Here is a 15,229-nt window from a genome sequence, read left to right as displayed (position 1 = left end):
CTATTATGATTACTTCCAAATCATACAATAAGACCATTGAGACCATTTGGATGCAGTCTCAGTTCTATTCGTCAGAAAACCTTGTCAAAGGATTTGGCCAATTTCAAGTTTACTGGGTTCTCTAAATCAGTCCATTTTCAAGAGACTTAAATTTAATCTAGAGTCCATTCATCTTTGAGTCGCTTAATCGTTGTACTTTTTAGCGTAATTACAAAAAAGAGCTTCAGACCTATTTTTACATTCCAACTAAAAAAAAAAAGAGCTTCAGACCTATTTTTACATTCTAACTTGTTTTTTATTTCCACATTATCAAATAGCGACAGAAGGAAAAAGGCAGCGGCACTTTTTTTTTTTGGTCTTCATGGCTTTTTTTCAGGCTTAACAAGGACAGCAGCATTTCGGCTAGCAGCTGCTAGCGGTGTGCTTTCTTCTGCGGTTCAAAAAAAGTTGTATTGATCAAGTGAAACGGCTGTCAATCAAATTAGTCACTTTATTCGTTAGTTTTTGACTTCCAAAAATAACGCTGGTCACTACAATCTGACGGCCCTGCAGTAAAGAAATAGGCAAAATACATTTGATTGGAATTTTTACTGAAAGGTGAGCAGTGGCTCCTTAGCCAGGTGAGCTCCGTCGTTGCCAATAATACAAAGGTGTGCTTTCCCACAGCGTCTTCAAACAGGTCGTACAACCGCAATGTAAACGTGCCTCCTGATTGGCTGCAGTCATAGGAATGTAGTGTTGGCCAATCACAGAGTGACAAGTTAGTGCATCTGATCTGCAGGAAACAAAAACTAGCATCCTGTAACGGAGTTAACACCACAAATGTGACTTTAGAATTCACAAAAGGAAACGAGGCTCCATTTCAAGTGTTGCCTCAACAGACCTTTGTTCGCCATGTAAACAAAACAGCGACTCGTGGTCGTGCTAACATTAGCATTCCCGTCAAAACTACGAGATATGTTTAAGATTGAAAGGACACGAGAATGAGAACATTCAGCTTTTGTCACGTGTGCAAGGTTAGCATAAAGGCTAAAGCTAACAAGCCAGGCTCGTGCAACGACGATACACAAATGTTTTGTCGCACGTAGTGTGCTTCTTCGGTACCGAACAAGAGACAAAGGAAGACGACCATGATGCAGCCGAAAGAAGAGTTCAAGAAGAAGGAAACTAAGGACGCGTTAGGAGAAGGCCTAAAAACAAGCAGCAACAGCAGAAGCCAGAAATTGGAGCTCAACCGGAGGAAAGCAAGGCGGTTGGCTTTGGAGTCACATGATGCCGTTGACCATGTACTGGAAGGAGTCGTAGAGTTTGGTGGTGATGGAGCGCACGGAGCCGTCCACCATTCGCTCCACCAGCAGCTGCAGCTGCTCCTCCGTCAGGCTCATGTGGAAACGCTCCTTCAGGCCGCGGATGGTCCCCGAACCCTGGAAGCAAGCCAGGTGTGATCCTGGCAACACAAATACACAAGCGGGTGGCTCTCACTTTGCTCTGGAGCCCAAAATGTTATGTGAGGACTCAAATCGAATGGCGAGCCCGCTGCCTACCTTGCTGCATGATTTCCACCATGTGCAGCACTTTGTCCATGTGCTTCCTGGCCGCGATCATCCCCTGCAGCATCAGCATCTTGTAGTAGACAAACATGTCGCCATTCAGGCCGCCCATCACCTGAACACACGCGAGCGAGTCACAACGTCGTCGCCCCGACCTTCAGCCTTCAAGGCACTTGGAAGATTGCCGACGCACGCTCACCTCCACAAAATCGTCGGTCAGCTTAAACGCCGACGTCTCGAAACCCAGATTGCGCGGAGAGCTGGACAAGATGAAGCCAAAGTCGATGTGAATGATGTGACCTTCCGAGTCCAGGAGGATGTTGCCGTTGTGCCTGCGTGGATAAACGCGGATACGGACAGACGAGCTACTACATCACGTCTGAGGAGTACCGACTTAAGCCGAGGGGAGAAAATCTCTGACCTGTCCTTGACTTGCAGGAGGTAACAAACCAGGCTGTAGCCGGCGCAGCTCTGTACAAAATTCCTCTGGGCTTTGAGGAACTGTTCAGTGGTGAAGCCGCCGTGCTCCTGCAGGAAGTACTTCAGCAGCGACAGCTGACTCTGCTTGCGGACCTGTTGGAATATTTGCCGTCACCGATACGACAGCGGAAACAAGCGGGCGGGGAGATAAAACTGAGAAGAAGTACATGGACAAAGTCTCAAAGAGCGTGAAGGAAGCCAAGGGCGAGACCCTACCTGATGCAAGGAGACAGCGTTGAGAACAGGTTCAATCATCCCACTGTCTGATGACATCACCAGGATCTTGTAAGGTTTAATCCAGAGAGGGACTCGCTCCTGACGCCAGATGGCCTGAAGGCAACCCCAGGCGCTTGTCACGCTAATGTACTCAACAGTGACGTGCCGTCGGTGGGAGGGAGGAAGGAAGGAAAAATGGCGTCTGCACCTGTAGCTGGGTGAGCACCTGATAGGCCAAAAGTTCTTGTCTCAGGTCGTCTCCGCACTTGACGATGACGGGAAGGAGATGCCAGCCGGAGAGGTGGCCGTACGGGGACGTCTCCTGGATACGCCTGCGCGTACGCACTTGATGACTCGAGACGAGAATGTGACGCCGCGGTATGCGCTGGCGCCGGCGGCCCCCCCACCTGACTTTGTCCTCCCAGGGCTCTTTGAGGGCGACGGCCGAGGGGTCCTCGGGGTCCTTCCTGAAAGAGGTGGGGGTCTGGGCCAGGTTCTCCGACAGGCGGCGTCTGCGACCCGTGGGACAGGGTCAGCCTCAACAGGGGAGAGGAACCGCGGCACACCCGCTCACCTGATATCTCCGGCGGCGACAAACACCTCCCTGCTCTCCACGCTGGTCAGGCTGTCCAGCGAAAATTGACTCAGGTTGTCACTGCTACTTGTCTGAACCTCCACCGCGGAACACGGACAGTCGGGAATCGAACGGGAAGTCGACGAGCGGGCAAACATAGTAAACGGGGAAGCAAGCGGGAAGTCAAGTGTAAGCAAACAGGAAGTCAGTGGGAAGCGTCTCACCTCTACCTGCAGCTGTCCGATATCGTCGGTGGCCCAGGCGTCGTCGTCGTTGTCGTAGTTGTGGACGCCGGACAGGCTTCCGCCTGCGGCGCCCACGCAAGCGGCGGCGTCCGCGTTGCAGTCGAGGTTGTCGGCCGAGCGGGCCGAGCGGATCCGAGTCTCGGGGATGCGGATGGGCACGGGCGACGTTTCAAAGTTTTCGCACTCTAGCACCTCCACGTAGATGATGTACGGAGCCTGTGGCGCGTAAACGTGCAGGCGGCTTGTGGATTCGTGAAAACACTAAGAAGCTTTCCTTCAGGAGATGATCGGCAAAGTTAGCACTCACCTTGTCTTTGGAGTTGAGCACGGCAGCTTGCGAGTGGGGAATCCTGACCAGGTGGTGCTGAAAGTCGGCCGTGGGCAGCCAAACTCTGGCGGGAAGTTTGTGGTTGAGCAGTGACAGTTCCGAGATGAGACGCTGCGTCTTCTGCTCCTTGCCGGGCAGCGAGGCCAGTCGGCGACCGATGGCCAGCAGAGACTTGACCAGCTCGCGCTGAGGACGCAGACGCTCCGGCTGGAGAGAAAATCACACGCGGCAGATCAGAGTCATAGTAGAGATGACCCTTTCCCTCTCACCCACCGCTGGAATCTTCTCAGGTTTTATTTTGGTCTTCCAGCCAGGCAAGCACAGCAGTCCAGATGCTCACCTCCTGCACCTCCACTTTGGGGTTACTTTCCGTCCTGCGCAGGGCGCCGCCCGGGTCGCTGCATGTGGTAGCATCCGACTTGGATCTCCGGTGGCCCCTTCGGGAGGGTGACCCGCCCGGTGAGCAGGGTGGCGAGGCTGGGGCGGCGGTGGTGGCAGAGGCGGGCCGTAGCTGGTCGGACAGAATGAGTTTTCGCAGTCTGGCCCCTCGCGAATGTCGCTGTGCCGAGATGTGCATGTCAGACGAGTAGGCGCCCAGCAGCCACGCGCACAGCAGCGAGAAGACGATGGAGCCGCTGCAGCGGTGCACCTGCCCAATAATTGCAGGTCAGAACAACGCCCCTGCCACGTAGCGGCCCAATTCCCCTCCCTGGCCCACTCACCAGGTACGGTCGGATGGCGTCCCCCACCTCGCCGTCCATGTGCACGTACATGCTGAGCAGCTGCGGCAAGTAAAAGTCCACATCGGAGGTCGGAAATCCAAAGAGGCGGTTCCCGATGTAAGCCTGCACGCCAGGCTCCTTTGACTTGAACAGGTACGCCACCGCCATGGACGCATCAAATAGCTTGGACTGGAACAGGCGCAGTAGCCACGACGAGCGATCGGAGGCAGGGGAGAGGTCGCGCGCGTCTGCCCGCCGCTCCTCGTCCTCCTCTCGGATGGCGCCGTCCTGCTGCTGCATTTGGACTTTCAGCAGAACTTCCTGGCACGCCTTCAGTGCCACCTCCGTGTCAATCACTGGAACGAGAAAAAACAAACCGAGTTGATGTCGGCGTTTCGATGTATGGTTTTTCAACAGGCAAAATGAAAAGCGGCAAGCGGGAAGAAGGACAAAGGTGCGGCTGGCCTGGTGGGATTACCTTGGAGCTCCTTCTCAGGGGGGGGCGTGGGGGCGGGCGCGGGATCTGGGACGTCACTGCTGAGGCTGGCACTGCTGCCGCCTGGGCTGGAGCTGAGGGGGCTGGCGCTGAGCGAGGACGGGCGCTCATCACGGGCCGGCTGGGGGCGGGGCGCCGGGCGCCGGCGGCGCTGCCGGCGAGTCGGGCAGTCCGAACAACTCTCGGAATAACGCGATGACGACGAGGATGACGACGAGGCGCTGGAGGGGGACGACGGGCACGAAAAGGCGGTAGGGGACGAGGACTGGGGTGCGGGCGCTGGCGTGTGGGCGGGGCTTAGCTGGAGTAGACGCAGAGCAGGAGAGAAGGAAACTCGGGTGTCGGCCATCTCTGGGGAGGACAAGACAGAAGATTTCCCAAGAACGTGAGTCTCATTGGAACCGGGAAGCCTGCGGATGTTAACCAATGGATTTCCATTAGTTTATAAAAATAAAACATCCAGATGGAATTACATCTTGGGAGAATGTCCCCAAGCCGAATCGCCAAATGATCGCCCACAGCTTGAAGCTAACGAACAGCAATAACATGGGCTAGTCTAGACAGTTTTTGTTTTGCAGGGCTGAAGCGTACTTTGGACTGGAGTGTGATATGAGCTGAGCCACCAATGAGGACTTGTCACAAGACAACCAGGACGGAAGAACCGACAAGAACACCAAGTAAGAAACGGCTACACTTTCCTATCTGTTTTTTTGTCTCCATGTGGCCAAAGATTGTGTGGGGTTCAGGATCTCAAATGAAGCTAAGGTGGAGTGGAGGTTTTGGACTTTGTGGTTGAGGGATGACGTTGGCTTGTATTTGCGTCCACTTCCTTCTTTCCCAGTCAGGCCGCCTATCGATTGGCAACTTTCCACTCCATCACAATGCACAAAAATGTGACGATCAACTCTACGGCTCATTGCTGGCCCAACCTGTTTCAGGCTTGTTCCACATTAGTGCTGGCAATCATCTTGAAGGAAAAAAAATTGAAGATAAAAGGTAAGAAATGTCTGCCGGTCGTCGGAAAAAGACGCCTACTTCTCTTTTGCTGTTCCAGGACAAATTAGGTCAAGGCTAGAATGGATTCTCAGAACCCTGTGACATCACCGGACAACACATCTGGAGCGCGAGCGCACACTACCGTAATCTGGACCTCTTGAATTCCTGTGACTTCAACTAGTGGTGACGTCACCATACCGAAACTCGTCTTTTTTGTGACGTCGCGTGACGTGACGAGGCGACAAACTTTGTGGCGTCGCGATGTGTTCGCGCATGCGCGTCAGCTGCCGTGATGGTCGCAATGACGATGAGGCAGGAGGAAGAAAAGATGTCCAACAAACAGGCTAATCAGTATCAGCAAGCTCCCAAATCTGCAGAAGAGGCGAGGGCACTGACCGCGAAAGTCGAGCAAATCACTTTCGACGTCCGTGCAGATGCTTTGAGGTTTTCCTTCACGAATACATCCGGATGTCCTCTCGCACCGTCAACGTGTCCATCCGGTTGTCTCGCTGTTGCGTTGCTGTTATGTTGTTGTTGTTTTGCGGACGTGTTGACGATCCGCCTGATTTGTTTTCAGCTTGAAGTGACGCATCATCAATCGCCGACCCACGATGCAGCTATGCCACACTTCCGGTTTTGGTTGCCATAATAAAAGCAATACCTTTTGGTTTATAACGTATTGATTGCCTCCACAACCGCGAGTTATTAGGGCCCGAGCAGTGACCGCTGCGAGGTTCCGACTGATCTTCTTGTAGAAGCTATTATTATTATTATTATTATTATTATTATTGTCGTTTTTTGTTGGAGTTGAAACGTTTTCAAATGTCAATTAAAGTGACGATTGACTCTAACCCTAGCGTGTCGTTTTCTGGGCATTATTATTATTATTATTATTATTATTATTATTATTATTATTATATCATATTACACCGCGACCCTTGTGAGGATCAAGTGGTTTGGATAAGGGATGGGTTGTCTTTATTATTATTATTATTATATGATACTTTTTTCTAAAGTCACTTTCCGCTTGGAACTCAAAAGCGAACGCTCTCTCTTTCCTTCTCTCTTTCCTTCTCTCTTTCCTTCTCTCTCTCTCTCTCTCTCTCTCTCTCTCTCTCTCTCTCTCTCTCTCTCTCTCTCTCTCTCTCTCTCTCTCTCTCTCTCTCTCTCTCTCTCTCTCTCTCTCTCTCTCTCTCTCTCACTCTCTCGGGAAGCAGGGCACCAGAGTATGACTTAAGACAATGATATTGTACACGAACACATTTTTAGACCACTTGTACCAGTATCAATATCAGATATATTGGAGTCATTGTTTTCATCGGTTGCAGATAAAGTTTGTTTTCATCTAGAGGATATATTGAGAGGAAAATGCAAAGTGACCAACTGTTAGCATAGCTTCTAAGGCTAACAATATCCCTCCGCCCGTGCAGTGTGATGCGTGATTGGCGGAAGGACACACAACTACCAGTGGCCGTATCACACACACGCAGCGTGTCTGCGGCTAATTGCTAGCATCTAGTCAAAGAGGAGTTTCAAGCTTTTCTTGTGGAAAAGTCACCACTTTGCGCTTACAGCTTCACTCCAATCACTGATTTAGAGAACCTATAAAGACGCACAAAAGGTAAGAGAATGTATGTGAAACTTTTTGAGAAACGGTCCTTTTGTAAAATTGCTGTTAAAATTGCGTTGCTGGATTTTAGGCAGCCCGGCTAGCTGTTAGCCACGGGGTTTCGGGGGGGGGGGGGGGGTTACGTTGGAGCGTTCCACGCACGGTGACACACTTTGAATCAAACATTCGGAAAGTTCCCGTAATTTACTCGCATGTCAAATCAAATTTCCCCATTCAAGTGCTGTAAATTAGTTACGCGTCAGATTCCAAAGACATAAGTTGATGGACATTGCCAGGCGCATTTTTGCACCAATGATTCAAATATCATTTTTCCAATGATATTATTCTTTTGAAGCCATTTCTGAAGCCATTTCTGGACTTATGTAATAGAAGTTTCATTATATTATGTAATATGTTTCGAATAAATAATCTAATAATAAAATATAATAATGAAATATGTTATATTTATTTTTGCAACCCCCCCCCCCTTTCATTCTCCTGTCATCGCTCGCTGCGCACAGATGGCCAATCATTCCGACGTGTCGATGGAGTCGGAGGAAGAGTTGTCGTGCGATGAAGGTGAACATTTCAAAGCTCGTGATGCTTGTTGTCAGAAATTCATCTTTGATATTTGTTTTGGATGGAAGACGAGGAAGAGGAGGACCCCCCGACGAACACGGGAGCACATGGCTGCCGCCCGCCAGAGGTAACGCTCCTCGCCGTCATCGGCCGCCTCGGTCGCAAGTGAATCTTGACTTCTTTCTTGTCTTGCCGTGGCATTCCCGCGTCCAGCTGTCAGGGGCTCGTCTGGGTTTTTCACTCAACGGCCGTCACGTCCCCCCGTTGCCCGCAGGTCAGTGCACGTCTCGCTGCCCCTCACCCCTTCTGCACAGTTTTTGCAATTGGCAGTCCAAATCAATCCAACCTTAAAGACACTCCTTTTGTGTCTGGTTTGTCAAAAACAGTCTCACTTTTCACATTGTTACTCCACCTCGGTTGAGGACTGAGATAAATGCGCGGCACGGTGACTCCATTCAAGAGCAGCACTTAGGCAAACAGTCCAGAATTCTTCAAGAATGAGGCTTGGAGCTGCAGTTGACTGCAAAAGTCCTTGTTTGCGCATTCTTCCAACAGCATCAAGGCTTGTAAACAACATTCTGCGCTTTGCACGCTTGAAAAATGGCTCATTGTGCACCCACGGCGCTCGCATCACTTTGGGTCAGAGTAAAGAATTTGATTGCCGATTGAAAGTCAACGAGCAAACAACATCGCATTTGGAGATGACTAAGATGACTGCATTGGGGTGTTGAGGCGTCGTTTGCCATGGCAACCTCTGAAGTAAAGGTAACCTCCCACAGGAGGCGACATGGAGTTGAAGCTACATTTCCATCCCAGCGGTTCATCCAGCGGCTTCGTCACTGTCCGTGCAGCGTCGCCTTCCCTGTCTGTCTGCGCTGCCGACATCACGGGTACGAAGGAGCACCAGAACAGCGGCATTACCCAGAACCCTCCGCCGCATTCCTCAAAGCCCAAGACCCCCGCTGGCACCAGCCAAAATCATACACCCAAAGGTATGACAACGCCGCAGGCCGAAAGTCCGACGCGTGCTTACACGGCCTGACTCGGCTGTACATTTGTGTTCAGGTCCAGCCCGACCTTTGAGGTGTACGGCGTGCGTATCTCAATACAAGTTGGTCTCGGAGCTACGAGGATTCGTTTGTGTAAGTGACGCTGAGAGCAGAGTGATAATTGCGAGTGCGCAAAACCCGTCCAAAGGGAACAGCTGCTCGTCGACTCGTGTGCTTTAGTCGTCCCTTCGTTTTAACGAATGACGGACGAGGAGATGAAGTCCGAGTACAGACGCCGCTTGTACTACGCATGACGACAACCTTGCTTCCTCCCATCCAGCTCTGCAGTCCTATCATTGCCGAGAGCCTGACGCAGCTCAAGATGATCAGGAAGAAGAAAAACGACAGGAAGCGCCATAAAAACAGAGCCAAAAATGCCGGCAGAGAGTCGATGGCCGCCGCAGCCGCCGTGAGTTCCGCCTGTCCGCCTGAAAACGTAATTGTTCCACTAAATTGAGCCACGTGACCCCCCCTTCCCAGACTGCCAGGGTCAGTCGCACCTCCTCACCACGCCCGGCCGCGGCGGCTGCTCCTTCCGATCCCTCGGCGGGCCCTGCCCGCCGCCCCGACTCCCCTCGGCTTATTCGGCCAGAGCCTGACCTTGGGAAGCTGGTCATCATGGTGGAGGACTTCTACTACGGACACGACCCAGTCGGCGGCGGCGTCAGTGACCGCAGCTACACCCGACGCGTACATACCGGACTCTTCCACTGCCTGCACTGCCAAGACACCATTGGCAGCAACATCCAGTGAGAAACTTACGGCCGGGTTCCGTCCCGATTTGGTTTGTGCGTCAGCCTTTTCATGTCCTGCTGTCACCCCCCCCCCCCCCTCAAAAGGCTGATGTCCCACTTGAAGACACACATTGCCAAGCTGGCAAAAGAAGACCACCACATGGACTCGGTGTCTTCCTGTCCTCACTGCCTCCGACGCTTTAGCTCGCCGTTCAGACTCGAGTGCCACGTGGAGGCTGCGCATACGCAGCGCGTGACCAACGGTCAGTCACGCCCGCCCGCCCGCCCTAGTGAGTGGATGGCGCGCGCCACGTCAGCGCCTGACACTCGCCCACTTTTGCTTCTGCTTGTGTGGCAGCCAAGTGCGATATCTGCGAGCTGCACTTTGGCACAGAGCCTTTATTTCTGCGACATATGAAGAACACGCACAAGGCTGGAGAGATGCCCTACGTGTGCCAGGTGGGATGCATGACCCCAAAAGCGTTGAACGTATAGAAAAAAAGCGTCTCATTGTGCTTCCGGCGTGCCACAGGTGTGCAACTTTAGGTCCTCATTCTACTCGGACGTGTGGAGTCACTTTGAGGAGTTTCACGCCGACACCAAGAACCTGCTGTGTCCGTACTGCCTCAAGGTTCTACACAGCAGCGCCTTCTATTTTCAGCACTTTGCCAGGCATCAGGTGACGCGCAAATCGGCTGTCAAGAAAACAAAAATGAAAGGGTTGAAAATGTGGCCGTGACTGACTTCGTCGTGTGGTTTTCAGAGAAGGTTTGTGTTCAGCTGCAAAAAGTGTCGCCTTCACTTCCTTAATGGCAAAGAGCGCCAACAGCACCACAACCTGCACCACGGAAGCCACATCACGCCCACCCAGGTCACCGGACTCAAGCCGGGGACCAAGGTATAGCCCCGCGGGATCGTGCGTCGGCGGGCCCCGCCCTCCATATCCCTAGCCCCTCCTCTCTGCGTGTAGGTGACCGTCAGGACCTACTCGGTGGTGGCGGGAGCCAAATGTGAGGATGCCACCGGGCGAGCGGTGGTCCCGTGTAAGGTCAGCGCACCCGAGACTTGACGAGACGAGATGCCTTTCCTCCACATTCTTCTTTTGTGCTGCAGGTGGTCGACGTAGAGGCAGCGCCACCCGCGTCAGAAGCTGCCAAGAACAAATCAAGGGAGGTCTTAGGTCTCGTCTTGTCCAACCTCAGCAGGTACTCAGGCCTTTGGAATGGCGCCTTTGCTCATGTCCTAAATCAATGTTGTCATTCATTCATTTCCGCTATCACGCCTTCCTCAGCGAGGATAAGATGTCCGGCGGGCGGCTGGGGCGCTGCCTGGAGTGTCAGACGTCCATCGGCAAGTTAAGCGCTCACTTCCCATCTCGCGTCCGCTGCTCGCTGTGCCCGTTCGCCACCTGCTGCTCCACCGCCTATGCTAACCACATGATCAGGTGGGTCCCGCCGCCGCCATCGCCGCTTGCCGGCGCCACTCACTGGCCGCTCATCCTCGTGTCCCCGCAGAGACCACACGGCCCTGAAGAAACAGCCTCACTTTGGCAGCATGTTTCGCTCACCCGTGTGGTGAGTGCCCACATCTTCACGTACATCTCGTTCATTTCTTCCACCGCGCCTTGTTACTGATGTTTGGCTTCAACTGCAGCTTTTGGAGATCCTCCAGAAATGGCCCACTCTTTGTGTGTTGATGTGTGTCAGGTCGCGGAGGAAGCTGCACTGCGCGTCGTGCACTTACGTTACCCAAGTGGGAGATCAGATGGCCGTGCACCTGGCCGAGTGCCCCACCCACCTGTGCGTCACGCCAGGTATTAACGCTCACTCGCGTACTGTGCCCCAGCCCCTTCCCTTTCTTTTCGCTCCGAGTCCAGATTGCCCTTTCAAAGCGAGCGTTTGCTTTTTCCCGCCAAAAGGCAATTGGCGCGCCAACGACGCGCACCCGTCGCTCACATTTTGTCTCGTCAGGTGCGAGTGCGCCACTTTTGAACATTTTTGCGATGTTGACATGAGAAGGCTGGCGCCAGGAACTGACCACACAAGATTCAGACCTCTTGCTGATGTGCTCTTGTGACCTTGCAGATCCTTCCAACATGGTGGGAACCCGGGCGGAAGCTACAAGGCCTCCTGACAGGTAGCCCCCCCCCCCCCCTCCTTGTCGGCTGTGATGATCTTAAGCCTAGAGACGGCGTCATCGACTGCCATCTCTTTGCATCAATGGCATCGGCTGAGGACGGGATTAACATGAGATTTCCATTTCTGGGGGGCGGGGTGTCCTTCAAGTAGCCGTGGTGCCAAATCATCGGGCGGAGCGTTCGTGGCCATCGACCACGCACGGCCCAGCCGGTCCTCAGGCCAGCTGTCGCTCAAAGCGCTGGACTCGCCCTACGACCCGTCCTCGCCGGCTGCCATGACCATCAAGTTCATCAGGCCTCAGCTGCCACCGGGTCAAGAGGTGAGACGAACGCTACTTGGCTTGAAGTCCTTTTCTCTTTGAAACCCCCTCAGCTTGTATTTATTTTCTTTTTGAGCTCAACTGGTTACATACAAAGTGTACATACTCGACATCCGACTGTGGTCCTATCGTCCCAGCCCGTTGCCGCCGCTTCTCCTCCGCTTCCCGCTGCCCCGCTGCTGGGGGACTGGGAGTACCGCGTGGCCACCTGGGCGCTGATCCGCCACGAGCAACAGTTGCGCATCAGCGAGGATGTCCTGCTGCGGTCGGGTGCCCGCGTGCCACCCGAGAGCAGCCGCCACCGCCGCGCCGTCGAACGCCTGTGCCGCCACCTGCGGCCCGGCTGCCCCGGTGGACTGCTAACCGACAAAGTCCTGGACACGGTCACGGAGAAGAGCACCGCCTTCGTCCTCTCGCTCTGCTCCCGTGTGAGTGAACCGCCCAGTCGTGGCACCGTTTGCCGCTTTGTCAGTCCGCCTACCAACCGTGACCAACCGTGACCAGATCCAGAGCGAGAGTCTGCGGCCAGGGCGCGTGGGCTTCATGGATGAGCTGTCGGTGTTTGTGGACGCCGAGCTGTTTGCCGGGCGCAGCGGGCGGGCCTTCCGGCTGGAGGGCTCGCCGGCACAGACGCCGCTCTTCGACGTGGTGCTGTCGGCGCTGTCGGACGGAACCTTCCTGCCACCCGTGCTCTTCTTCCGCGGGGCGCCCTTGGTCCTTCCCGTCGGCTTCCCCAGCAACGTGTTCCTGGAGGCCCGCCGCTACGGCTTCACCGATTTCCGACGACTGCAGCTGTGGGTGCGCAAGGTACAGCCCGCCGTGCTTCTCAAAAATGAACTTGTCTCGAGGTGGCCGCTTTTTTCATCGACCTACTAAAAAAAACAAAAGTCATTGCCGGAGCATCCCATTTGGAAAAATGAAAGTCGGGTCTTGAACTTGCGGTGCTCCGCCGCAGGTGTGGTGCCCGGGCTTGTGGCCGTACAGCAAGTCGCTGCTGCTGGCGGACGTTCATCGGGGCCACCTGACGGACGGGTTCAAGGCCCTGTTGAGCGACACCTCCACCGACGTTGTCCTTATCCCCGCCGGCTGCAGCTTCCGCCTGCAGCCGCTGGACGTCTGCGTCAAGCCCGTTCTGCTCAACTTCCTGCAGGTTTGTGCGAGAGCCCTCCCCAAGACAAACAAAATCCTGCCAAAAGAGACAAGATTCCAAAATGGCGTTCACCTTGAAAAACTGGATTCTTTTCTTTTTTACGGCTGTGACTTGTGGTGCCGGCAGGTCCGTTGGAACCAGTTGGTGGCGCACGGCGGTCTGGAAGGTCTAGGTCTGGACCAGCTGGCCCTGATGTTGGCCTGCTGGCTCAGCGAGTTGACGTCCACGCTGGCCTCGGACGTCAGCATCTTGAAAAGGTTTGGAGACTCCTTTTGTTAAGCTCCGTCTACGTTTCCATCGTCCCAAACTCACGGCTGGCTAATGTCGCCGCCAAATTGACGTCAGTCGCTTTTGTGCCATCCTGAGATCAGACTCAGTTGTTTGCTTTTGTTTCGACTTGTCTTGAAATCTGTCACGTCCGACTGACATTGTTGCTGTGGCGACCGCCTCCGTTCAGGTCCTTTGCGTCCGTATGTCACCTGCAAAAGGAGCAGACGGACGCCCAGCAGTTGATCCAATTGCTGACCGCCAAGCTGAATGTGCCCCTGGAAGTCGCTAAGCCTCCTGGTCCAGACCCCGCACCGGATCCCTCTCCGGCCCCGGACCCCGCTCCGGTCCCCGCTCGTCCCACCAAGCAAGTTCGACTTCTCCTGGTGGTGCGCAGTGACCAGCGTCCGAAAATGAACTTGAGCCAAGAGGACAGCGACCACCCCGAGATGGCGTGACGTCATCTTTTCCGCCACGACGATGCCATTGTTGGCATTGATTGCTTTAGAATGTTTCACTCATTCCCGAGTGCCTGTTCACTACCTTGGAAAGTTTATTAGATGTTTTCAGGCGTATCTGGGTCCAGGAGAAGGTTTACGAATTCCCAGCGCAGCCTTTGTGACCTCTGCGACACCCGATGATCGCGTGCAGTATTTCGCCGTGTTACCGTTCACTAGACATTTTCAATTTTCCTCAATTCTGAGAATGATTAAAAATGGTTTTTCTGAAGGATGACTTCCTGCAGTTTATTTTACCCCCTGTCAGTCTTTTGCGTATTTAGATGATTCATTGTTGCATGCATGAACCAACCAGTTTTCTTTCCTCCAGCTCCTCCAGAACTTTTGACGTCCTCCTGCCGCCGCCGCTGCTGCTGCTACTGCAGTTAAATTTAGCGTCTGTGAGAAGACGGCCCTTTCCCAGCATGCCCTCAGGAGGACGCCGGCGTGACCAGCTGCATGATGGGAACTGCATATGCGCACTTTGACCCCCCCCCCACTGTGCGCTATTGTCTCATGGGACTGTCACATGACCGCCACGTCACTTCGCTTTTTTTATTTTTTCAAACTTTTCAGGGACTTTGTATTGTGCTCTTTGTGTCGAAAGGAAACCCAAAGTGGCGCCCACATGCTTTCATGGCATGTTTACAGGATGCATGCACTCCCCACTGGGGAGTGAGACAGCTCCCCGCTCCCTTTGGGTTATATGACGCCATGTCCTGTCATCAGTTATCTTCTTTTTCTCACGATGGAGTTCAGCACAACTTCGACTGACCTCTTCATTCATTTTCAACGGGCTCTTGAATTTCTCTCCAATTTCCATGAAATGAGGTGTGTCAATTGGATTCATGCATTCATTCATCCTTCCCTCCATCTCGTCATTGTACGGCAGGAACTTTGACCTCTGATGACATCGGGATGAATACATTTGTCATCATCGGCGTCAGGTGCTTAGGCCTGAGAACGGAAAATAGAAGAATGACACAGGAACTGCATGTGTGTTGAGTCTATTGTTAACAGTCCAGCTGTGCTAGAGTGAAACAAAGAGCTTATTGACCCCCCCCCCAGACGCACAGCAGTTTGCATTCCAAAAGTGGATGTCGAGTCACTGAGTGGTCTTGATTTGATAAGCTCCGTTAGCTATCTACTTTGTCATTTTTGGACTCGACGTAGTGCCTGCGTGTGCACTTTTAGACTAAGAAGAAGAAGAAGGTCAGACATCTTTTGGCGAGCCCCCATAAAACTTGGCAGGAAAACCGCAAGAGCCACTATGGACGCCG

The 15,229-nt window shown here is 53.5% G+C and overlaps 3 protein-coding genes across 15 annotated transcripts in view; 2 read left to right on the top strand and 1 right to left on the bottom strand.

Moving 5' to 3' along the window:
* Positions 1-275: 275 nt before the first annotated feature.
* On the bottom strand, positions 276-6,230 carry LOC147041289 (phosphatidylinositol 4-kinase beta-like). Of its 8 annotated transcripts, none has more exons than XM_085939842.1 (14): positions 5,541-5,929; positions 4,594-4,962; positions 4,116-4,471; positions 3,734-4,042; positions 3,373-3,600; positions 3,045-3,281; positions 2,821-2,918; positions 2,654-2,758; positions 2,455-2,578; positions 2,247-2,360; positions 1,972-2,123; positions 1,750-1,882; positions 1,545-1,665; positions 277-1,447 (listed from the first exon to the last, which is right to left on the bottom strand). In XM_085939842.1, exons 1-14 carry the CDS (start codon positions 5,560-5,562, stop codon positions 1,266-1,268), a joined length of 2,550 nt encoding a protein of 849 aa, XP_085795968.1. In that variant the 5' UTR covers positions 5,563-5,929; the 3' UTR covers positions 277-1,265. The 8 variants fall into 8 exon arrangements, with proteins under 8 accessions (XP_085795966.1, XP_085795965.1, XP_085795962.1 ...); XM_085939843.1 differs by having other exon boundaries at positions 3,051-3,281; XM_085939840.1 differs by lacking the exon at positions 5,541-5,929 and adding an exon at positions 6,004-6,230 and having other exon boundaries at positions 276-1,447; positions 2,821-3,281; positions 4,594-5,021.
* A 583-nt stretch (positions 6,231-6,813) lies between these two features.
* pogza (pogo transposable element derived with ZNF domain a) lies at positions 6,814-14,184 on the top strand. Of its 6 annotated transcripts, XM_085939830.1 has the most exons (24): positions 6,814-7,228; positions 7,738-7,795; positions 7,864-7,922; positions 8,009-8,069; positions 8,575-8,787; positions 8,861-8,937; positions 9,125-9,253; positions 9,325-9,593; positions 9,684-9,868; positions 9,937-10,037; positions 10,111-10,257; positions 10,342-10,476; positions 10,549-10,626; positions 10,692-10,783; positions 10,870-11,022; positions 11,093-11,152; positions 11,285-11,391; positions 11,663-11,714; positions 11,864-12,035; positions 12,089-12,463; positions 12,540-12,842; positions 12,991-13,185; positions 13,312-13,442; positions 13,643-14,184. In XM_085939830.1, the coding sequence occupies exons 2-24, from the start codon at positions 7,738-7,740 to the stop codon at positions 13,908-13,910; spliced, it is 3,420 nt and encodes a 1,139-aa protein (XP_085795956.1). In that variant the 5' UTR covers positions 6,814-7,228; the 3' UTR covers positions 13,911-14,184. The 6 variants fall into 6 exon arrangements, with proteins under 6 accessions (XP_085795956.1, XP_085795960.1, XP_085795958.1 ...); XM_085939834.1 differs by lacking the exon at positions 6,814-7,228 and having other exon boundaries at positions 7,700-7,795; positions 9,684-9,841; positions 12,173-12,463; XM_085939832.1 differs by lacking the exon at positions 6,814-7,228 and having other exon boundaries at positions 7,700-7,795; positions 9,684-9,841.
* An 892-nt stretch (positions 14,185-15,076) lies between these two features.
* The window catches only part of LOC147041287 (uncharacterized), a 2,444-nt gene continuing 2,291 nt past the window's right edge, over positions 15,077-15,229 (top strand). Inside the window, exon 1 of the mRNA XM_085939908.1 lies at positions 15,077-15,229. This exon is cut by the window's right edge and continues 149 nt beyond it. The gene's annotated coding sequence lies outside the window, so the exon portion shown is untranslated.

The sequence above is a fragment of the Syngnathus leptorhynchus genome, chromosome 20 (assembly GCF_054491065.1).
Source record: "Syngnathus leptorhynchus isolate UIUO chromosome 20, UIUO_Slep, whole genome shotgun sequence".
NCBI lineage: Eukaryota > Metazoa > Chordata > Actinopteri > Syngnathiformes > Syngnathidae > Syngnathus > Syngnathus leptorhynchus.
The sequence above is the reverse complement of the archived record's forward strand: the minus strand, read 5'-3'. Positions and strand labels throughout refer to the sequence as shown.